We start from the raw sequence: 24,587 nt of genomic DNA, 5'->3' as shown, positions 1-24,587 counted from the left end.
TACAATGGAGACGTTTGATTCAAATTGTGACTATTTGATCAAACTAAGAAGACATTCGAAAATAACTGATTGATGCAAAGAGAAAGAAAGAAGAATAATTTTTTAATGTGTTTTGCAAACGAGAATTCGTCCAAAATTTATAGAAATTGAGGCAGCCGTTTGAACAGGTGTGTCCCTTGAAATCCTTGCGTATATCTACTGAAAGTGACTGTTAAAAACGAGCAGATGCACATATTCAAAGACTTCTAAAAATAAAACGAACAGGTCGATCCTCGTTGCATAACGGCAAACACTAGTCGGGACGGCAAATCATTCGCAAAACAAAAAATAAATACGTGCAAAATGATGAAAAATATCTAACATAGACTAAGCTCAGAAGTAGCATTTCTAGGTGCTGCTCTTAGTTCTAATCATATATTTATCTCCCAAAATTCCAGCATATTAGACAAACATATATAAATCAGATGCCAATTTTGGCTAATCTCGGTGACCGGGAAGGGTAATATTTGAAATTCGGTCATCCATCGATGGATATGCACTCCAGGATCTTAAGTTAACGGCTTTGTTACAGGATAGATGAGATCTTCACATCGGAAAAAAGATGTCTTCAGAGCTATGTTCACACCAACTGATCTTGTGTTTCTCTACTATTTTCATACAATTAGTGAAAGCAAAAAAGTGAAGACCATATGATGGAACAGTATCTCAATGAAGATTCATTCAAATGGTATTCTATTCAAGTACTGAAATTGATCTATTGCCCCCAATGAAAAGGATTAAAACTTTTCACTACTGACATGGCAAGAGAACCTGAACAGTGGAAGTTTTAATCCGGTAGAAGATCAGGCCTGATTCAAGTATTTCGACAAATATATATGTATGTAAAATTCCCCATCTGAGCAATCAATCTGACATTGCTTATTTTTGTCAAGATACCGATACAATTTACAGAAATCCCACACTAGAAACAACCGTGCAAATAGTTCAAATCCACACTGACAGTTCAACGCAGCCAACTCCTCTTTCCCATATCGAAATCAAGATCTAGCTGGAACAAAACCTCACGAACAGTCTATTTCTGTTCCTTTTGAACTTCGGAACCATTTTGCTCTGGGATTGGTTGAATTCTCACGTACGGTTTTCTAGTCAATGTCTCCCCCCTCAGAGCAGCAACATATCTGTCATTGGTGTCCTCTTTTCTCTTCAGTTCCCCAAGATATTCTCCAAGCCGCTCTCTATTAACTTTACCCATCATCTAATGAACAATCCAAGGCAATTAAATCAGACGACACTCAAACTCAACATGAATACTATTCAGGACTAAATATAAGATGAGGAAGATTCAAAAATAGACTACAGACGTAAATAAACAACTATGAATTTTGTATACAATCACGTTTCCTAATGCCAAAGTTCCATGGCAATCAAATACAGGATGACATATTTTCAAAAATTTTGTACAAAATTCTTGAACAAAACAATGTTACTACATTAGAGTAACAGAGTTAACTTTTAACACCATAATCAGACCGAACCACTACAAGCATATCAACCTTTATCTGGCCAAACACGACGAAATTACACAGTTAAAGTAACTTCTCTTTCCACGTGGTCAAGAACTTAAGCCACTGAGACGACCTCAGGGACAAGAAAATTAACCATAGACTCATAAATATTAGATAATATCTGTACGTAAATTCTGTAAAATAATTTAGTGTCCAGGGACTGGTAAATTCAAAAGTTGAAAATTACTGGTAGTTTATTGATCGATTTTTATCTAGACATAAATTACAACATCAAGCTTGCAATTCTTAATTATGCAAGTTTTTGTCTTTCTACAGTTCTCTACAATTAGTCCCACACGTAATTTCCTTGTTGAATCAAACAACACGTCCTATTTAGAAGCTTTTCTACAGATTCAGAAGAGCGATCTCTTCAAACTTCAATACGCAATTATGGATATGCCTTGCTACAACTGACAGAAACAGAGACAAGAAAGCCATTAGTAATAAACCCATTTACCAGTTCTCATGGACATCGTTGTACTAAGCTGTCAAAATTACACAAACAAAGACATATAAAGAATTATAACACCGAAGAAGACGTAGCATTGAGCTCTAAAATTCTAGCTTACATTGGAATTATTCATTTTTATCATTGGATAATAGACCATTTGAAACGGGTGCAATTGGCTCCTTCAGAGTGCATAAAATCAAATTCTATGCATAGAAATATAATAAGTCAATATTAGTCAAATCTCAACTTTTGAAAGTGTGGGTTCTTCTGCAATATATGTAACTTCGAGGATTACACTAAAATTGTGAAAAGTTCGACATGGGCAGGGGAAGAAGGGGATCCTAATTCTTCAGAAAGAAAGATAAGTTAGGGTTCGATGAGGATCAGAACTTACTAGAGATTCAGGGCGCGCAGACTGGCGGAGTTTGGCTTCGAGGTCAGGGTTGCGGGAGCTCGTGAGTTGCATAACGCAGAAGCCTATAACCCCCGGAACGACGCCGCACACGGTGGCGAATGCGAGGAAAAATGGCTTCGAATCCCTGGTCTTCCTTACCATCCACCTCCATGTACCGCTCTTCTCCCACAGAATCGACATTTTTCCTTTACTACTGATTCTGATTACCCTATTTCAGCAATTACGGGTCCAATGTGTATACATTTATTCTAATTGAAAACGCCAATTTAAAAGAGCGATTTTGTACCAACAGATTCGATGCGGTTACGTACGTGAAATTGGAGTTGGGCCGGGGGTTCATGAGCAAATCAAGCCCATTACAATTTGCTTGTGAAAAGTTCCTTTTTAGTTCAATTTTAAGGAGGCAAGTGATCAAATAAAAAGAAATTTTACAAAATAAACCCTCTAAGTATGGATTTGAACTTTAAATATGTTGCAAATTTTATATTTTATTATGTGCCAGTTTGGTTTGAATTAAAATCTTATTTTGATTTAAGCCTAAGTCAAACAATTAATATTAACAACATTTTTTTATAGGTCACACAACTTTTCAACCATACATTTCAAAAACTTATATCACAATCTATTAAAAAATCTAATTTTAATCTCCACCAAACACCATCTATATATTATCTCCTTCTAAAATTAAAAATAACAAATTACTCTATTTAAATTATATTAAACACTTATTTGGTAGAAATTAAAATAAAATTTTTAACAATTTTTGATAAAAGTTGAATAAATATGTGGTTGAAAAGTTTTGATTCCCATAAAATATTTGATTGAAATTAATTTTTGACTTTGATTTAAATTAAAATCTTGATTTTTATCCCACCAACAGGTGCTAGGATTGTTTGACTGATTTTTTATAAAAGTTTTAATAGCTTTTGTAAAAGTTAATCAAATATATGGTTAAGAAATAATAAAAGTAGAGAATCTCATAAAATATTTGATTGAAACTAATTGTTAACTTTTACATTAACTTTTTAGCTCTTTTTGAGTTATATCAAACAAGCAACAAGCAATATTTTACATGTTAAAACTATTTTTTATTCTTCAAATATTTGAACACCATTTCATTTTACATTTAAAAATTGAGCCCCCTGTTTGACCCATGTTCTCTAAAAATTCATTTTTTTCCTCAACTCATTTTCAACTACATATACTTTCAATTAAATAATTTTGCATATAAACGTAAAAACTTTTCCCTACATAGAGGTCAACCCTCCATTGTCTAGGTGAGCAACTATAACCTTCTGCAGGATAAATCCAACGCAATTAGCTTCTTTATTGAGAGAAGACATCTCTCACTTCACATCTATCAAGAGATCTTCAATGATGTGATTTTTGTGTAGCGGACGCTTTTTCACGATCAACTTGTCAGTCTACTTTTCAAAAATCAAACCTAGGCTATAAGGTGTTTAATTTCAAATACATTAATGCTCCTTAACCTATGCTTAGGGATGGTAGTGGGTCGAATCAAGCCGACTTGACTTGACTCGGGCTTGTGGCGAGCCGAGCCCACGAGCGGCTTGCGAGCTCGTGAATTTATTTATTTATTTATTTTTATTTTTTTTTGCAAATTTTATTGATAAAATTTTATTTTTTTCCACATTTTTTGACAAGCCGGCTCGTTGGACGAGACCCCCCCACTCGGCTCGAGCTTGGGCTCGTCAAGAGGGGGGTCGAGCTCGGGCTCGTCATTTCAACCTACGAGCCGAGTCGGCTCGACCCAATTGACATCCCTACCTATGCTTGATGAAGTGACTTCAAAGAAGAAGTCTCGACCATCAAGATAAGCCACGTGCCGTTTCGTTCAATAGGATGAAAACAACATGCCTTTTCATCTAAGAGGATGATGTCGAGAGGCGAGTGATGATTGATATATAACACTTAAAAGGACCACTCGAGGATAATTGAAGTATGAACAGGCAAATCCTAGTTCCAAGAATCTCTTGGAATTTGGCAAATATTCTTGCACGAAAGTTTGCTGGGTGGAGTGTAGTTCCATGTTGGCTCAACATCAATAAAAACATTGATAGAGGTTTATTGTGCATCAAAAAACCGGGTGAAGGATATAAGGGTCGAGACGAATTCAGGATTGTACTTAATTTTTTTTAAGTACCCATGTAAAAAAAATTACACATAATTTTTTAACTTATAATTAATATTATTAACCCTTGAAATTGGGGGAACTGGACTAGACTCTAAGCCCCGTTTGGCCTCCATTAATTTTCATTCCATTACATTTTATTTTTCGCATTCTTATTTTCAATTATACAATCTTTCATAAAATAATATTACATGTAAATCGAAAACTTTTTCTTTTTTTTCAACTACTCATTTTTCAAAAAAAAACTATGTCCACCTGCAATCCCAATGCACCATTCAATCATGTCATCGAAGGACGATTTTTGCGACTTAGACTCTGCTTTGTCCCTTTGCAGGAGCATGGGATTTGGATCTGCCAATTTTGATAGGAAGATGATTGGTGTACAATGTAGGGGTTTACAGAACCCCTACAGATACCTCACATGGGCAGAGTGGATGGGTGAGTTTTTTGACATTATTTATTTATGTGGGGTCCACAATTTGTGAGATATTTGTAAATTTTCTGTAAGAATTTCTCTGTACACCAAACATTACTCATTTTGATAACTACTATTGCATGTCTTAACCCCTCTTTGGGCTCTTTTTTAAATACATTTTTCCTATTTGGGCTCTTTTTTTAAAAAAAAAATTATTTTCATATATTTTTTTATTAAATAATATTACACGTAAATTCAAAAAAATTTTTATCTTTTAACTACACACTCTCTACAAAATTACTATTTTAATTATTTTTCTTCAAAATGACATTAAAATGGAGCCTGAACAGGGGACTCTGTTTACGGTGACAACTGGAATCGGTGCTAAATTAAACCCACGTGATTTTTATGGCAAATAAATGAGGAATTAATTGGATGCTCTGGAGGCCAGGTCATGTTCATATATTATCAATTGAAACATTTGTCGGTTTAAGTTGGCTATCAAATAGAAATTGGCTGACAAATATGAAACAATCGTACAAGTTGGCAGGGTGACCTCGGTAGTCGCTCCAAATTTTGACAAAGAATGAAACACATTTATTTCTCCTTTAACAAAACCCATAAAATCATATGTTTTTCTTGGGTCGTTTAGCACGTTTGGTCCATTTTTTTTTTTAATTCATTTTTCAAAATTTATTTTATTAATAAATTTAATTGAATCTATAATTTTTATCAATTTTTTAATCACATATTTCATCAAACTTTAACAAGATATATTAAAATTTTGATTTTAAATAAGATGAATGCCCTCAATTGAGATTGTGATGGATTTTAAAAATCCTTCTAAATTAAGCGTGCTCAATTGAAATTTTAATGTATTTTAATGAAATCCATTAAAATACATTAAAATTTAAGTATTTCCAATTGAGATTTTAATGAAATTCAATGAAATTCTTTAAAATTTAGATATCCAAAATAATTAGTAAATTTATAAATATTTCATTAATAGAGAAATTTTACAAAATTTGGATGTATTTCAAGTTTAAAAGTACGTATAATCAAATCTTTTGAAATTCCACAACATTTGATCAGATACTTATGGAATTTAATTGCTATTAAATAGGGGCTTAATAAATTTTATTAAAATTTCAATTGAGAACTCCGAAATTTAAAAAGATATTTAAAATTCATCTCAATCTCAATTGAGTACACCTTCCCTAACTTATTTTCACGAGTGAAATAAGCAGGCCAACAATTAGTTGATACAAAATTCTTGTGCATAACACTTGTTCACAATGAAATAAAGCATTTAATCATTTATACATTATCGACTCCATTGCCGATCGCATCATTCTTGCGCTCCTCTTCGTCCATGGTGTCGCAAAATGTTCGTCCCCTTGTTTCCGGCAGGCATACCACGAAAAATCCACATACACTTATTGTTACCCCAAATACTCCATATGACAGCAGCCCATTCTTTCTACCGGCAGCCACCAGAACCGGGCTGAAAACACCTCCGAACACCAGTGCCTGCCTCACCATCGACACCGCCGAGTTTCTCACGCAGGTTGGAAACAATTCCAAAGTATAAATCAATACCACGTCGAATGCAGCGCACGCGCTGAAAAACGACACCAGCTCCAGTCCGATTTGCATCATCTTCCACCTAACCAAAACGCATGCTACACTGCAAATTCCACTCAATAGAGCCAATCCCAGAACTGAAACCTTCCGGTCTAGTTTTTCGATAAGAAAGAAGGTGAGAAATGAAGCTGGAAATTCAGACAGTGCGTTTAATGTGACACTCCAATATAGATCAAAATCCAAGTTGCCAAGGCCTAATGGCATGCCGTAATAGATCATTCCGACTCCGAAGGCAACCACCATAACCGCCATTAGTCGCTGGAAAGCCCAAGATTTTTGCAGCAAGATTTTCATTGCGGAGTACATGTCAGTTTCTTGAGATTCCTCCTCCCACTCGACGCACCTACCGAAGAAACTTTGGGTTAAGCTGCTCTGGTTAGCCGGTGCAGCAATGCTTCTCAATGTTTCTGCAAATTCTTCCTTCCGACCCTTGACGTAAAGCCAACGGGGAGATTCACGAACTAGAAAATACAAGAACACCGAGTAAAATGCTGATGGAACGCAAGTCCAGAGGTAGAGAAGTCTCCACGAGGAACCTCTGATCAGATAAGCAACCCCAGGTAAAGAAAGAAACCCGATAGTAAAACAGATGAATCCTATGATCCCAACATTTCCTCTCCATTTTTTTCCAACGAGCTCTGTCGAAAGAACAAGAGCACAAGTTCCAATAGTTGCCCTGCCAAAACCACTAATAAATCTCAACGCGGTATACATCCATACGTTGGTGGAGAGTGCGGTAAGGATTCCGGTTAGGGACATGAACATGCAAGATAAAACAAGCATGTTCTTCCGGCCTAAAGAGGAATCAGCTAGAGTTGCAAGGACGAATCCACCAGCAAGGCAGCCCAAAAAGAACGAAGATGCCGGTAGGCCAGTGATGATCGAGCCAGCACACTCAAGAGACCACTCGGAGATGATGGATGTGTAAGCAGGCAAATCCCAGTCCCAAGAATCCCTAGAGATTTCGCAGATATTTTTGCAAGTTGAATTACTCAGTGAAGCCGTACAGTGCCATTTTGGTTCAGCATCAGTAAAAACACTGATGAATGTTTGTTGTGCATCGAAAAACCAGGCGAAGGATACGAGGGTGGCTTGGAAGAACTGTGTCCATCCGAAGTTTCCGATGCACTGTTCGATCGTGTCATCTAAGGATGGCGGTTGTTTCACAAGTTTTGGTGCCTCGTACTCTCTTTGCAGAAGTAATGGATTTGGATCTGCCATTTTTGGTTTACTGGTGTGCTGTACAGCTATTTTTACGCTTGTTAAGTGATAAATCGTCAGGGTCAAACGCTTTATGTAGGCCAGGTTTTGTTTCAAAACTGAATTTTGAAGTGGCAACATAAAAATCCGTATACAATTCTGATACCTCTACTCGGCTGGTTGACAAATTTTTTGACAGATTGTGTTGTCGAGATTTTATTGAATGTTGGCGGAAAAATACAGTTCAATCAATCAATGTAATGTTACCATCTGTATGTTTTTAATATTTTCTGTACATTTTATCTGTGCAAGAAGTCTAATTTATTCTTATTATACAATTTTAGTTTATTTTCTTTTATGGGCAACCCATGAGCTGCACTGGTGCTAATCATAGGATATATTATTTAATGACAGTTATCCAATCCCACCTACACCCATTATAAGTTTTTTCCCTGATCAAATGATTAAAAATGGTGGACGAAACGTGGATATGTATAAGCAGTGTCCTTTCCAGTCAATTCTTGTGCTCGATACTCAAAAAGATTCCTATTTATGGATGCAAGACGACAACCCAGTTGCAAATATCCAATCATTTAAGGTTTTTATTTTTTTTATTTTTTTTCCGTTTTGAGAAATAATTAAAGAGCGAAATAAATAACTTATATGAGAATAATATCGAGATAAATTTAGAAACAATTTCTGCACGTGGAGATAGAGTTTGATCATTTTATTGTTCATAGTTAATGATAATAAAAAAAAAAAAAAAAAAACCCATGGTAGCCAAATGTTATTTCCAAGCTTGTATGAACGTCCCTGTTTTAAAAATGGTTGATGGTTTTCGGTAGGTGTTGGCAATCATATCTCAAATATCCAAATGTTTTGTCACCACCTGAAGAAAATCGGTTGACTCTAGAAACCTATGGGATTCACTAGAAATTTGCTATGCATACTCAGTTTGTACAATGCACTTAGACAAATAATTTTTAGTGATGTGTATGATAAGAATAATACTATTGCATATAAATTTAAATTTTATTTAATATACCGTTTAATCTCATTTAATACTACCTAAGAAACATTGATAAAATTAGCTACGTTTTTATTTGATAAATTTATAAGTAGTTTATAAAGAAAAATATATGTCTATTCATGTTCATATCAATTGGAATACATGTGTCTATATTTAGATGGCAAATTTTAGCAACTGGCACTTGGGTTTCCAAACTATGAAACCACCTCGTGTTTACAGTTTTTTAAGTATATGGAATTATCATCATATTATCTTGAACTAAGCCTTACAGAAGCCAAGTTACTTTTGCCCATAATAAAGATTCGTTAGACGTGACTTTTGACTTTTGAGGAGTTAAACAGAAACATTTCAAACTTAGAAGTTACTTTTTAACCTATTTAGTTAATTTTAAACTTTTTTATCAATTAATTGTCAAAATATCAATTACGATAACATATTCAAGAAGCTCTTTTACGAAAAGCGAAAATACAAATCTGGTCAAGTAGGGCATTGTTACCTGACAATATGGTTGTTCAAAATTTGCTCGAAGTAGGAAATTAATTGTGATGATACTCGTCTACTCAAAATAATCTAGCAAATTTATGATTATAAATAATAAACCCAAGTGCATGCATTAATAATTATTAACTGCAGGAGACTGCATTCATTCCTATTTAAATACACTAAATATTTGGTTATAAGAGAGAGGATTGGATACTACTAAGAACGAAAAAAAAAATTAAAACTTCTGGTTTATTAATTGTATTATTGATTTCTAGAATTAATGAAAATATATTACATGCTGCCTTCGCATGTAGACTCACTCAATGAAAACATTTCTCTTCAAATTTAAAGATGATGTAAATAATAATCATATTAGTGAATGATAATTATATTTTTCGTAGCTTTAGTTTTTATTACCATTGTATCCCTAATTTTTCCATATAAATATGGAGTTCTGATTCTCAATAAAATACACAATTCTATTAGCTTCTCTCTTTTATTCGCTTTTTTTTTCTAGTTTATAAATACGTTATCAGTACAAAGGTCTAGCGAATTGAGTTAGAAAATTTTATTTTTATTTCTGCTTTCAAATCTTTAGCTCGTTGAGGTAGAATTTTTTTTCTCCCTTCAATCAAAGAAAGTAGGGGTGGGCAAAAACCGATCGAACCCGCCAAAACCGCCCAAACCGAACCAACCCGACTGGGTTGGGTCGGTTTTTTAGTTGTTTTTAATTGGGTTCGGTTTTTTGGTTGTGTAAGTGGGTCAGGTTATGGGTTAGCCCTTAAAAACCGAATAAATCCGCCCAACCCAACCCGTCTACTTTGAAAAATATTAAAAAAGAAAACAAAAAATTGAAGAAATAAAAATGACCTACTAACTATCATTCCTCAGTCCTCGATCGAAGAAAGCCCTAAAATCTCTGTGTTTCCCTCTCTTTTGCTCTCGCCCTCGCTCTATCGTTCAAATCACCGACAATCCGACATCACCCCTACCGGTAACTGGACTCCAGGCTCCAGCACTAGAAAACCAACAAGCCAGGTATATTTGTGATGTTCATGGAGACTGATTTAATTTTAATTTGCCTCCATTTTTTGTGTTTTCTCGTGTAAGTATCTCCATTTTCATTAAATTCTAATTATTATTCATGATTTTCCTTTTCCAATCATTCACCCTTATTTATGCATATCACATTTTTAAGTTTTAACCGGTTGCATATTATGCTAATATGGAGCCCCCTCGCATGTGCCGGTATGTATCAACTGAGAATCCCTCTCAATAATCATTTCTTTTAATTCTTAGTGCTCTAAGTTTGAATACAATTCCCTGTATAGCTAGTACTCTCTTTTGCTATTTAAAATATAAAGTATAATTTTATTATTATTTTTTTATCTAAATTGTTCATATTCATAATACCTTGTCCTCATGTCTTTAATGAAATACTTGTTAGCCTTGTACTGTATTGAACACTGTTGTAGAGTGTAAACACTCGGAATGGTAACTTGGAGATTTTCGTATCTTTTTAGTACCATACATTTCTAGAGTTCAAAAATCGATTTCTGAAGTTTAAAATAGAGATTCAAAAGTCTGAAATCCATTTTAGAAGTTCAAATATCTGAGGAGTAAATCTAGAACTCAGAGACAAATTCTCTCTCAATGAGGGACTGCAGCAAGCTGGTAACACTCACAGTTGATGACAGAAGTTTTGGTATCATCTTTTAAGGTGAATCTCATAAGTGTGTAATAGTTATGGATCCTAAAAATAACATTAAATGGCGTTCTCTGTCTCATAGTTTGCATAGTAATACAGAACTTATAATTAACTTAACATACACAAACCAATTATTTGTTTATCTATTTTGCTTTTGTTTATGTTTCTGTTTTCCGTTTGAATTCCTCTACTAAGCTTCTAAAAACATTTCTCCCTTCAACATCAATGGTTGGTCATGATTGTCAGCTATAGATAATTTCATGGACGATCCTGTTTGTCTTCATACAGAGTGACCTTTGGTGATAGATTATGCTTAGGAAATGGACACAGCCATAGGTGTTGTATTATTTCTTTATTGTATTGCATTGTTATTTTTATTAAATACATCTATTTGGTTGTTTTATAATTTTGGTGGAATATGTTTGTAGATATGGATGATTGTGAAGTACTTGGCACAGAATCTCTATCAAATGACATAAATTTGCAAGCAAGTCTTCCTCCACGTGCACCGTCAACATTAGGTAAACGAAAATCTAATAGATTAGCTTCATATGTTTGGGATCACTTTACGCTTTTGGGATCAAGGGATGATCCAGATGTTCGGTGTAAATGTAACTACCGTGGGGTAGATTATGCTTGTGGCACTAAGAAGTGTGGTACTAGCACATTGGGTAATCATTTGACAAATCAATGTAAGACGTATCCTGGCAGATTGGTGGATAAGAAGCAAAAAATCCTTTCTTTTGAGAATAAAAAAGAGGGTGGCGGGAGCAATCTTGTTGCTATTGGTCGAAGTAAAGAAGAGTGTAGATTTGCATGTGCTAAGATGGTTGTATTGGATGAATTACCTTTTAGGTTTGTTGAAGGTCAGGGTTTTCAGCTCTTTTGTAGTGTAGCATGTCCTCAATTTAAGGCTCCATCTCGGAGAACTCTTGTTAGAGATATCTATCAATTGTATTTAGATGAAAAACTGAAATTGAGAGATGTCTTCTCTTTTCACCGTCAAAGGGTTTCCCTCACAACTGATACTTGGACTTCCATTCAAAATGTTAATTACATGTCTCTTACAGCACATTTTATTAATTCTAATTGGACACTTAATAAGCGTATTTTAAATTTTTGGGTTGTTCCAAATCACAAAGGAGAAACGATTGGGAAAATGATTGAGATTTGTTTACAAGATTGGGGAATTGAGAAAGTTTTTACAATCACTGTTGATAATGCAAGCTCTAATGATGTGGCTATTGCTTATCTTAGGAGGAAGTTGATTGCTTGGGGTAGTGATGGATGTGTTCTAGATGGAAGATATTTGCACTTGAGGTGTTGTGCACACATTATAAACTTGATTGTTTGTGAGGGGTTGAGGGAAGTACATGACTCCATTGTGAATATCTGCAATGAAATCAAATATGTGAAATCTTCTCCTGCTAGGTATGAAAAACTGAAGGAGTGTGCGAGAAAAGAGAAGATCGATTGCAAGTCTATTGTATTTTTGGATGTTCCAACTAGGTGAAATTCAACCTATTTGATGTTGGAAATGGCATTAAAATTTGAGAAAGCTTTTGATAAGTTAGAAGAAGAGGATGCTCAATATTTGCATTACTTTCGGGAAGACGATGGTGGTAAAAAAAGAGGTGGACCTCCTTCAAATTTAGATTGGAAAAATGGATCTGTATTTGTCAAGTTTCTTAAAAAAAATTTTGATGTGACTTTGACTTTTAGTTCTTCATTGCATGTTAGTGCTTGTGCTTATCTCCATGAAATTTGTAATATTGTATTCGAATTGGATGAATGGAGATTGAGTGGTAATTTTTTATTGGGTGAAATGGCGACTAACGTGAAGAAGAAGTTCGAAAAGTATTGGAGTAAAATGGAAAATGTGAATCAGTTGTTGCTTATTGCTACTATCCTTGATCCAAGATATAAAATGGATTATGTTGAATACTGTTTTAGTGATCTATACATGGATGGGGAAGTTGTTAGTAACATGATGAAATCTTTGAAAGAAAATTTCATGGATATTTATGAGTGGTATGTGGCATGTGAAGGTGTTCATGGAAGTCGTCAAGTATCAACTGACGAGACTTTGAGTTCTTTCGGTACAAATAAAGACAGTTCTTCTTTTATGAATGATGCTCGTCTTTCTAGATTTTTGAAAAAACAAGCTGTAAAAGATTATGTTGAAATAAAAAATGATGTGGAAAGATACTTACTTGATGCTCGTGAAAGCATAGAGAACAAGGACTTTGATGTTCTCGATTGGTGGAAGCTTAACAAAAGTAAGTACGGTGTCTTGTCTAATCTTGCTAAGGATGTCTTGGCAATTCAAGTTTCAACAGTTGCTTCAGAAAGTGCTTTTAGTACCGGAGGAAGGATACTTGATCCTTTTCGTAGTTCATTGAGTCCTAAAATGGTGGAAGTCTTGGTATGCACACAAAATTGGTTGAAAGCTTCTCCACAGTTAGATGGTTTCCACATGGAAGATGTTGAGCATTACAACCAATTAGATGAAGGTAATATGTATTTTTTTCATAAATTTTGTTATTTTGACTTTATATATATATGTATTTTTTTGTCAACTGAATCAATTTTTTTTTTTTGTAGAATTGGAATCAATGAATTCAAAATTGAATGAAGATGATCAAGGTCACAAGAATTAATTTGTTTCATGTCTAGTTTTTGTTTGTGCCAATTGTCAATAGTTATTGGATAATTATTTCGTTTGTGTCAAGTGTCAATGGTTATTTGATGGCTGGTTTTTGTTTTGTGGCACAAGAATTATTTTGTGTTGGTAGCTGGTTTTTTTTCCAGCAAATTTTTGTTTGTGCCAATAATTTTTTGCCTCGGACCTATAGCTTTGTAATTAGATATGTAATTGTTATTGGATAGTTATTTCATGTGTATTTGGTAGATTATACCATTATATGTTTTAAGTTTATTGATGTTGGAAGACTATATAAATGTTGTTTTAAATTTAGTATTTTGACGACTTTAATATTTGTTGATAAGTTTTCCCAACCCAACCCAACCCAACCCGACCGACATTTGGTTGGGTTGGGTTTCAATCTTTACATGGGTTGGGTTGGCTTGAACATTACTAAAACCGACCACGTTGGGTTGGGTTTGGGTTGAGGTAAAAACCGACCCAATCCAACCCACGCCCACCCCTGAAAGAAAGATATGAAGTCTTAGCCAATTGAATTTGCAAAGAAACTCTTTTAATCTGCTTAAAAAGGGTTAATGTTATCTTAACTTTAAAACAAAGAGGTATAGTTATTCAACCTATTTATATTGATTTGATTATACCAATTTATGATAAATAAATATTTACATGAATGTAATTTTTTATAAAGTTAAATATTCCAGTACAATATTTTAAAAGAATATCATATTATTATTTTTAAAAAGAAACAATTGAAATCAATATTTCAGAAGAATATCGTAGCATTACTTGAAATTGAATATGATATTTGTATTATTTTTTTGCTCCCCGAAGAAGCACAAATTCACACATATAATATTTTATAATAATATTGTGTTATTACTCTTGAAAAATTATAATATATTTTCATATAGAAATTGTTTCTAATTGCGCTTTCATGAAGAAACACAATTTACAATTTCATTAATATTCTTGAAGAATATTATATAGATTTTGAAATAAATTTTTTTATATTATTCTAATATTTTAGCGAAATATTACTTGTCCTAAAAGTAGTGACGGACGCATGCATTTGGAGTCAGAGGGTACAATTAAAGTTACAAAATGCCGAACTTATAAGATAAATATGAGACGGATTTTAGCATAATCATTTTTTTCACATGATAAGCAGAGATGACAAAAAATAATTAAAAAAAAAAAACCATACACACACACATACAACTACTTTCAGTCTGTGTTTTGAAGACATGGCGAGGTGTGGCGGATGATAATGGAAAAGTAGGAATGCATACATGCTAACAACATGGTAAGTAGAATTTTGATAAAAAAAAAAAAAGCAACACAAGTAATAGAACTCTCAAATCTTTTAACAGTGATAGTAATACTCAATTCCCTTATCCACTACTGATCCTAGCTAACATCCCATTCTTTTTTACCCAATCTCTTTTGAAGTCCTTACTGCATTCAAATTTCACTTTATTTAGCTTCCCAGAAAATCAAGAATTCAAATTTTACTTTATTCAGTGGAAGAAATAATAATTTATAAGTTTCCTTATTCTTGGTAGAGTCTGGGTGGGGGCTCAAACTAAACCAGAGATTGTGCAAAATATCAATTCAAGAACACAGATTATGCATAAAACTTTCAACTTTTCAGCAAAAACAACAGCTTGAGGTTGCATTACATTGTTTATTTTACTTTGAATAAATCCCAATCTCGATTTGTAAATAAAATAAAAATCAATTTAGGAAAAGTTGGTGGGTCATGTGATCCATGAGGCCTCACTGTGCTTCGTCCACTGCTTAGATGGACATGATATTACAATTTTAATATTTCAAAAAAAATATTCACCAATTATTTTTGGAAAAGCAATAGTAAAATCAATTTTCAAATAGAAAATGATGATTATACTAATATTTTATCGTGTTCTCAAAGTAACACATCTCGAAAAATATTACATGCTGCAAGATATCATGACATTACAATTCAAATATTTCAAAAGAATATTGACATATTGCTTTAGAAGAAACATACTTTTATAATATTATACTACAAGGATACTCAATTGTTGCTCTAGAACAAAATACGGTTATAACATTTAAATATTCCAAAATAATATTATTGAATTGTTTAAATTCATTCATACAAATCAATATTCTCTTCTTGTTTTGATTTGAAAGAAGCACAATTCTATATTTATTAATAATCTTGAAGAATATTATGTGGTTATTGTTGAAGAATCACAAATTTATAGGCTAAATTAATATTGTATTATTGCATTTCGAAGAGTATAAATTTAGAATTAATATTTTACAATAACATTATATTATTTTCTCATTATTTCAGAAGGAATTACTTTTGTTACTTGTAAAAAAGCGCAAATTACAATATTAAAATTTATTGAAAAATATTGTATTATTGCTCCTAAAAAGTATAAATTTATGAGTTTTCAATTCTTGAACAATATCATTTTGTGTTTTCAAAGTAGTACAATCTCAATAAATATCATAAGTGGAAAAGTATGTTTGATTTTTTGCGTCTCATTCACAATTATTTTATTTAGCTTTCTTTGCAAAGTTAATGAAATTTAATCATTTTAATGAGAAATAATTACGAATTTGTCTATTCACTGCCTTAAAGAAAAACAAGGCTTTGAATATATGCAAAACCCTGTCATTCATCAGGTATTATTGTTATTTTTTAATTAAATTACTATACTTGGTGCAAATATCATAAACGAGTTATTGTGTGATTTTTTGAGCATATTCATAAGAAAATAAAAGAAATTATAAATTTGAAACTCATGATCATAGAATTTGTTTGATAAAGAAAAAGAATTGATCGTGACTTAAGAACAAAGGGCATGTATATTCCTCCTACTAAATTTATAATGTCCTACCAATTTCATTATTATATAGATACAAAATATATGTCTCGATAATTTATGATACTTGGCTCCTGTTTGGTACAAATTAAAATCTAAGTCAAAGTCAATCATTAATTTTAACCACATATATCACGGGACTTTCAACAACACATTTCATCAATTTTTATCAAAATATATTAAAATTTTGATTTTAATTCCTACCAAACAGGGCCTAGTTTGCCATCCAATATTTTTAATACAATGCATAATAATTTGTTCACGGTGAATTAGTTATGCTAATTTTTTGCATATTTGCGAATATGAAATTTGAATATGTGGTATACATATAAAAGTTTACACTGATAAATTCGTATTTTTTGATTTATAATTTACATGAAAAATTTAAAGCTGAAGTTTTGAATCTAAATTGTCTACTTTGAATATTAAAAGTATGTTATTCGTGATATCGAGTTTAGCTCAAAATAAAAAAATTAAAATTTAATTCTTAAATTTGGATGTGGTTCATTTAAATATTTAAATTTCCTTGAACTATTTGATATCATTGTGTTGACACACAAAAAGTTCAGCCCAAGTTGAATAGCCCAAGGAATGAAGTCCAATTAGAAGATCCCCAAAATAAATAGCCTAAAGAACGACTCAATCAGGTAATGCAGGATAAAGGCCTAAATAGGGAAGCCCATGAACGCGGTAATACCATCGCCCAAGGTTGCAAGTCGCCCAAGATTTGAGCGAATGAATTGCCATGCAGTCGCCCAGAGCTGTGACTCTGCTCTCGTCCAAACATTCGAGTCACCCAGCATCTTAGCAAACATAAGATATTAAGGTTACCCAAAAGTGCAGTTAATGAAGCAGTTATTGGATAGTCCTGTCACGTTCCATGATTCAAGGAATTCAATTGAAGACAGTTGAACGACAAAAGTAATGGCAGCAGTTAGATAAGGCAGTTCCATGACAAGTTGGCCACTACGAGGAAAGTGGGCAGTTATAGAGCGATCGAGCAGTTTTTAAGCGGTTGATCACGAAGAGATCATCCAGGGAGTATAAAAGGAAGAAAAGACATAGAGCAAAATGACCCCGAATCAAACACTCTCAAACAGAGAATATGTAACTTTAAATTTCTTAGTTTAGATTTAAACACTTCTTTTACAGTAACTCGTGTGCTTACGTCCCTTGGAGGCGTTCTGTTTTTATTTTCCAATTGTAAAGTTATCGTCAATAAAAACACCACTTTTTGGGACTTTGTCTCAAGAGGTTTGTCCCTTACACAATCGTCTGATCCCTTTTTAATTGTTAGCGACTAACCCGCTCGAAACAATTTGGCACGTCCTGTGGGACAGTGGTGTTTGATGTTGAAGATACAAAAGGTGAAACAATATGCCTCAGAGATCCGATAAGGAAGCAGCAAGTCAGGGAGGAGTCCAGTCTGTGATCGAGCGATATGAGGAGCAGCATAGCTCTCCACGAACAGATGGAGAGAATCAAAGCAGTAACAGTCATTACGAATCAATGGCAGAGTCGAGTCCTCAAACTATGCGTGCACTGTTTGGAGAACTCACACAAGATATCGTTGAACAGGTAAATCTTCGAAATATTCATAATATAGAAAGATTTACCCAGAATGGGAATGCACATTATGACAATATAGCCAAACAACTGAATACTTTGAATGAAATAATGAATAAGTTAGTAGGCCAAATTTGTCAACCAGTTACGCCTCTTGCAAACCACTTTCAAACTATGAAAATTGTGGGACATAATCCCCCAGTCCTAAACCCAAGTCAAGGAGTAGAACCACATTTCGGTCCCTCTACTTCAAACCAAAGGGATGGTGTAATGCCAAATCAGAATAATGGTAGTGGTACGCCTAACTTGGGGGTAATCCAAGTGTAAGAGATAACGTCATAAATAACGAGCAGAATACCCCACGTGTTAATGAAGGAATGAATGTTCAGGCTAATGGTAACAATGGCCCAAATCATGGTAACTTTATTCCTAATTAAGGACCAAATATTAGGCCTCAAGCAAATCAACCGGTCAACCAACCTGTAGGGATTCCATATGACCCCAACATCATGTTGAGGAATCAGATTATGAAAATCATACAGGACCAGATGGCTTTTGGGGTACGTCCTATCATTAGGCTGACTTACACAAAGCCATATCCTGATTGGATAGACCAAATATATCCATGGCCTAGAGGGTATAAAGTGCCAGAATTCTCACTGTTTACAGGTTTAGGGGAGGTGTCTACTCTAAAACACATAGGACGATTCACACTGCAAAGTGGTGACGTAACTGATTATCATAAAATGAGGCTTTTTCCTAATTCATTAACAGGAGTAGCTTTCTCCTGGTTCATCAATTTGCCAGCAAATTCTGTTCAAACATGACAACAATTGGAACAATTATTCCACGCTCAATTTTATAAGACTGAGTCTGAAGTTACTTTGGTCAATTTGGCGAACCTACGTCAAATGCCAAACGAATGGCAGAAGGTTTCCTCCAAAGGTTCAAAACAGCAAAAAGTAAATGTTTTGTACCTCTGCCCGAAAAAGAGTTTGTCAAAATCGCTCAAGGTTGTTTGAGCTTTGATTTGAAAAAGAAATTCCAAGACAAGGAATTTCCTGACCTTTTCCAATTAAGCGCGAACGTGATTAGGTATGAACGATTGATAAGAGAAGAAGAGCAGATAAAAAATTCTAGCAAGGGGACTTATTATAGAGACCCAAATTTTAACGTTCATACCATCAATAACGAGTCATACGATCAGACCGAAATGTGTTTGGCTGAATTAGTCAAAGGAGACACGTATACTTGTCCTATAATGGCTAAGCCTAGACCATCGGGCAATGATGAGCCTATGAAAGAAGAAAACGTAAAAGCTAGAACGTTCTCGTTCGATGTAACCAAAACTGACCTTATATTTGATAAATTATATAAGGATAAGCAGATAAAGTTGAGCGATAAGCATAAATTGCCAAACCCTGAACGAATTAAGGGTAAAAAATATTGTAAGTGGCATAATCCATAGTCACATTTGACTAACAATTGCTTGGTTTTTTGCCGTGTGTTACATGATGCCATTGAATCAAGATGAATTACGTTCGATGATAAGAAAAAGATGGCAGTGGATGAAAATCCTTTTCCACAGCCACTTGGAGTGAATATGGTGACGTCTGGTTTCAAAAACAACTTGCCAAAATTCAAAATGGTTATAGATGATGAAGAAGAAGACCCTGGACCACATCCCAGTGTCTTCGAGCGTATTAAAGGGAAGGAGCCAAAAAAGGATGAAGACGTCTTGTGTGCAAGATATAAAAGAGAAGTGAGTGGGAATACGGAGAAACCAGGGATATGGCAGCATCCCCATCGCCCCACTTTCTTCCCAAATGCTCAGCCTGGTAGAGGACAAGGTACATCGTTCTATAAGGGACCGCCTTTTGAGAGGCAGTTTTAGCCAGTAAATAATGGGAGAACATTCAGGCCGCAACCTCGCCGACCAAATGTATGGCATTCGTTCCAGTATAATGCAGGAAAGACGATACCCTTCAACGAGATGACTAGAACCCAACAAAGGCGTTTCCAACGAAATTATAGACGAATGATGAGGCAACAACAGGGAGTGCCACGTCCTAAGGTGTCTAAACTACTCGAGGTAGCCAATCAAAATGTTCTAAAAGATAGTGAAGAGATTGGTACAGATGAATCAATGAAAGAGTTGCCGAAAACTTCTTCTGGGAGATCGAAGTTTGAGCGAGACAGAGGGGTTGGAGAAGATCCAGATCAGCCCCTCACTATTCAGTTCGGTACATTACCTCCTGTTGTGGCTAATAACTATTTACTAGCCAATGAGTTCAAGAATAAAGAGAAAGAAGAAGAAAGAGAGGATAATGAAGGAGGAGCATGCGTGCTGGAACATGAAGAAGGCCAGATTTCTAGAGAGGCCTGTAATGGTGAGGAAGATGATGGTATGACAAACATTGAAGAGGAAATTGACCTAGAAGCAGAAAGAAGAAGGAGAAGAGTATCGTACAATACTCTGTTGAAGCAACTACATCGAGAGGGAGTTCGTGAAGTAGATTTATTGGGAGAACCATCTGGGCGTTCTTTCGATTTTTACGTGCTGTACGGGACGCCCAAAAGGAAGAAGAGAGTGCCTCGCTTTGAAAAGTATGGATCACCTCCAAGAATAATGCCTCCTCCCATAGGTTGGGTAACTGAAGAGGAAGCATTATAAAACAGTAAAAAGAAAATTCAGGAGACAGAGGCTCAGTGCGATATGCTGCACGTTGACTTATCACAAAAGGATAACTCAACAGAGGACAAGCAGGAAGTAGAAATAGAGGCTGCCGAAAAGGTTATTTTTAAACGGCCAGCCATGAAATTGACTAAACACTTGAGGCCGTTGTACGTTAAAGCTCTAGTTAACGGCATACCTGTGGCAAAAGTGCTTGTCGATAATGGAGCAGCTATAAACACCATTCAATCTAGGATGATGAGGAAATTTGTAAAGACAGAAGGGGATATGATTCCAACAGAAGTCATCCTTACAAGTTTCAATGGAGGAGCAACTGCAGCTAAGGGAGTTATGCCATTGGACATAACTATAGGTACAACTACTAGGACCACAGTCTTCTTTGTAATAGATGGTCCTACTAGTTACAATGTGTTACTAGGAAGAGATTGGATACACGAAAGTCGCTGTATACTCTTATCGCTCCATCAATGCCTGATTTTTTGGAATAACAAAAGTGAAGCAGAGGTGGTGCAGGCCGATCATAGGCCTTTTGTTGCAGAAGCAAACTCAGTGGAAAGGTTCATGTACGAAGGAAACTATAGACCTGTCAGGGTAGTTCAAGATGGGGAAGAAACTCAGATTGTCGCGTAGAGTGAAGAGCCATTTTCAGCGGACGCACTCACTGAAATGTTCAGTCAGATGAGGCCAAATATAGTGGCCCTAGAAGAGCCAGTAATTGGCAAAAGAATAATCAAGGAGTCCTGAATGAGTTCGAAGCAACAAGAGAAAATGGCCGATATTCAGGCCTTCAAAGCCAAATTAATGGCTTTCAATAAAGAATGCAAGGACAAGACGAAAGAAGGGGCAGCCCTGAAAGCGTTGAAAGACAAATTAGCAGTATTTGAATTGGAACAAAGTATTGGCCGAGAAGTCAACAAGGTGGATTGTTTAGAAGAAAAAGTGCTTACAAGGGAGCTAGACGATGAAGTAATGCGGATCATCAAGCCTGGATACACTCAAGCGCAAGACCCTCTGATTAAAGTAAATATTGGCAATGAAGGAGAAGACTGTTCAACATTCATCAGCCAGATGCTCGATCAAGAGGTTAGTGATAAATTAATCGCTTTGTTAAAGGAGTATAAAGATTGTTTTGCTTGGAAATATGAACAAATGCCTGGTTTAGATAGAGACTTGGTGGAACATACATTACTAACTATGCCTAATTTTAAACCTCATAGGCAACCTCCCAGACGTTTTGCTCCTAATGTACTCCCTGAGATTAAGAAAGAGATAGAGCGATTATTAAAAGCAGGCTTTATTAGAACTGCCAGGTATGTTGAATGGTTGTCCAATATCGTGCTAGTACTAAAAAAGAATGGTAAACTAATGGTGTGCATAGACTTTAGGAATTTAAACATAGCCACACTCAAAGATGAGTATCCAATGCCCATGGTAGATTTTTTAGTAAACTCAACTGACGGACACATCATGTATTCTTTCATGGATGGGTAGTTAGGATACAATCAAATTCATATAGTTGAGGAAGACATACACAAAACTGCATTTAGATGCCCTGGGTCTCTAGGATGTTTTGAATGGGTAGTCATGTCTTTCGGCCTGAAAAATGCAGGAGCAACTTATTAAAGGGCAATGAATTTAATTTTTTATGATATTATAGACAAGTTTGTAGAAGTGTATGTCGATGATATAGTGGTCAAATCCATTAAAGAAGAGGACCATTTCGAACAGTTGAAATGTTCATTTGAGCGAATGAAGCAATATAAGCTAAAGTTGAATCCCTTAAAATGTGCATTTGGTGTTAATGTAGGAAACTTTCTTAGTTTCTTGGTACACAAAAGAGGGATTGAACTTGATAAAAATAAAGCGAAGGCCATTCTAGAGGCCAAACCACCTAGCGACAAAAAAGAATTGCAAAAATTTTTAGGCCAAATAAACTTTTTAAGATGCTTTATTTCTAACTGTGCAGGGCGAACTAAAGTCTTTTCGCCACTTTTAAAGCTGAAAAATCAGGACGAATTCGTCTGGAAAGAAGAACATCAAAAGGCTTTTGAAAGCCTGAAGACATATTTATCAAGTCCACCAGCGTTGGTGTCACCAATCCAAGGACGGCCAATGAAAGTGTATGTATCGGCTGAAAAAGAATCAATAGCTGGAATAATCGCGCAAGAAGACCAATTTGGTGAAAAAAGGGCGATTTACTACTTGAGTAGACGGTTAACAAAATGTGAATGTAATTACTCTGCTATCGAAAAATTATGTCTTGCATTGTATTTCACATGTACAAAATTAAGGGCTTATTTACGGCCTGTAACCGTTTATTTGATTTCTAGAGTAAATTTGATTAAGTATATGTTCTCTCGCCCTATTTTACACCAAAGGGTAGGCCTTTGGACGTTAGCTTTATCAGAATTTGAAATACAATACATACCCCAAAAGGCAGTCAAAAATCAGGTTTTGGCTAACTTTCTAGCCGATCATCCATGCCTTGACTTGCCTGAAGAAATTGAATTAGAAATCAATTCGTTCGAGCTAAAACTTTGGGTATTGTATTTCAATGGGTCAAAAACCTCTAAAGGTGCAGGAGTAGGAGTAGCATTGATAAATCCTTTAGGGATTTGTTACAAGTTTGCATTCACTTTCGATAGGATGTGCACCAACAATCAGGCCGAATATGAAGCCTTAATCGTGGGCCTAGAACTAATGATAGATATGGGGGTAAACAATGTAAACATTAGAGGCGATTCTCAATTGGTAATTCACCAACTGATTGGTGATTTTAAATGCCAAAGTGATTCCATCATGAGTTAATATGAAATCGCCCAAGAGTTATTAGAAGAATTCGACCAAGTAGAACTTCAATGCGTTAATAGGATATACAATGACGTGGCAAATGAGTTGGCCCAGATGGCCTCAGGGTACTCAAATGTTTTAAATTGGAAGTCTACTTGTGAGTATGAAACAATATTGCCCGTGATCCAAAGAAGGGCGAGAAAGATTGAACTTCATTGCATACAAGATGGAGATGCAATGGATTGGAGGGCAGAGATTAAGGAGTTCTTTAAAGAACCTAATAAAAGAGATAGTATGAAAATGAAGTTGCGTTTGCTAAACTATGCACTGATAGATGAAGAGTTGTTTAAGAAACGCTCTGATGGTATACTGCTAAAATGTGTAAGTTTGCAAGAAGTCAGGACGATCATGGTTGAAGTGCACGAGGGGATATGTGGAGCTCATCAAGCTGGCCAAAGGATGAAATGGTTAATTATTAGGAGTGGATATTTTTGGCCAAAGATGGGAGAATTATGCGTTCAGTATGCAAAGAGTTGTTTAGCATGCCAAAAACATGGTCCAATACAAAGGGCGCCAGCACGAGAGATGGCACCTATTATTAAACATTGGCCGTTCAAGGGTTGGGCGATAGACCTGATAGGAAAGATTTATCCCCCATCGTCCAAGCAACATACTTTTGTTATAGTTGCAACCGATTATTTCACTAAGTGGGTAGAGGCGGTACCTTTAAAGGAGATCACCCAGAAGAATGTCATAGAATTTATCCGTGATCATATCATTTATAGATTTGGAATTTCACAAACTTTGATGGTAGATCACGGGACATCTTTAAATGGGGATCAAGTGAATAAATTTTTGAGCGAATTTGGAGTTAAATTAGTAAACTCCACACCATATTACGTTCAATCCAACGGGCAAGCAGAATCTTC

At 35.0% G+C, this 24,587-nt stretch overlaps 2 protein-coding genes across 2 annotated transcripts; both read right to left on the bottom strand.

The window, feature by feature from the left end:
- Window positions 1-690: 690 nt before the first annotated feature.
- On the bottom strand, window positions 691-2,675 carry LOC111382256. The gene is made up of 2 exons (XM_023006170.1): window positions 2,411-2,675; window positions 691-1,255 (listed from the first exon to the last, which is right to left on the bottom strand). The coding sequence occupies exons 1-2, from the start codon at window positions 2,609-2,611 to the stop codon at window positions 1,073-1,075; spliced, it is 384 nt and encodes a 127-aa protein (XP_022861938.1). The 5' UTR covers window positions 2,612-2,675; the 3' UTR covers window positions 691-1,072.
- Window positions 2,676-6,162: 3,487 nt separating this feature from the next.
- LOC111382262 (organic cation/carnitine transporter 3-like) lies at window positions 6,163-8,076 on the bottom strand. The gene has a single exon (XM_023006179.1). The coding sequence runs from the start codon at window positions 7,981-7,983 to the stop codon at window positions 6,316-6,318; it is 1,668 nt and encodes a 555-aa protein (XP_022861947.1). The 5' UTR covers window positions 7,984-8,076; the 3' UTR covers window positions 6,163-6,315.
- Window positions 8,077-24,587: the final 16,511 nt, after the last annotated feature.

Source organism: Olea europaea, unplaced genomic scaffold (assembly GCF_002742605.1).
Source record: "Olea europaea var. sylvestris unplaced genomic scaffold, O_europaea_v1 scaffold2456, whole genome shotgun sequence".
NCBI lineage: Eukaryota > Viridiplantae > Streptophyta > Magnoliopsida > Lamiales > Oleaceae > Olea > Olea europaea.
This window is presented reverse-complemented; position numbering and strand designations above follow the sequence as displayed.

Coding starts and splice junctions, on each gene's coding strand:
- LOC111382256 (XM_023006170.1), bottom strand. CDS start 2,611: ATGTCGATTCTGTGGGAGAAGAGCGGTACATGGAGGTGGATGGTAAGG. Junction 1,256..2,410: donor CTGCGCGCCCTGAATCTCTA/GTAAGTTCTGAT, acceptor ATTGTTCATTAG/ATGATGGGTAAAGTTAATAG.
- LOC111382262 (XM_023006179.1), bottom strand. CDS start 7,983: ATGTTGCCACTTCAAAATTCAGTTTTGAAACAAAACCTGGCCTACATA.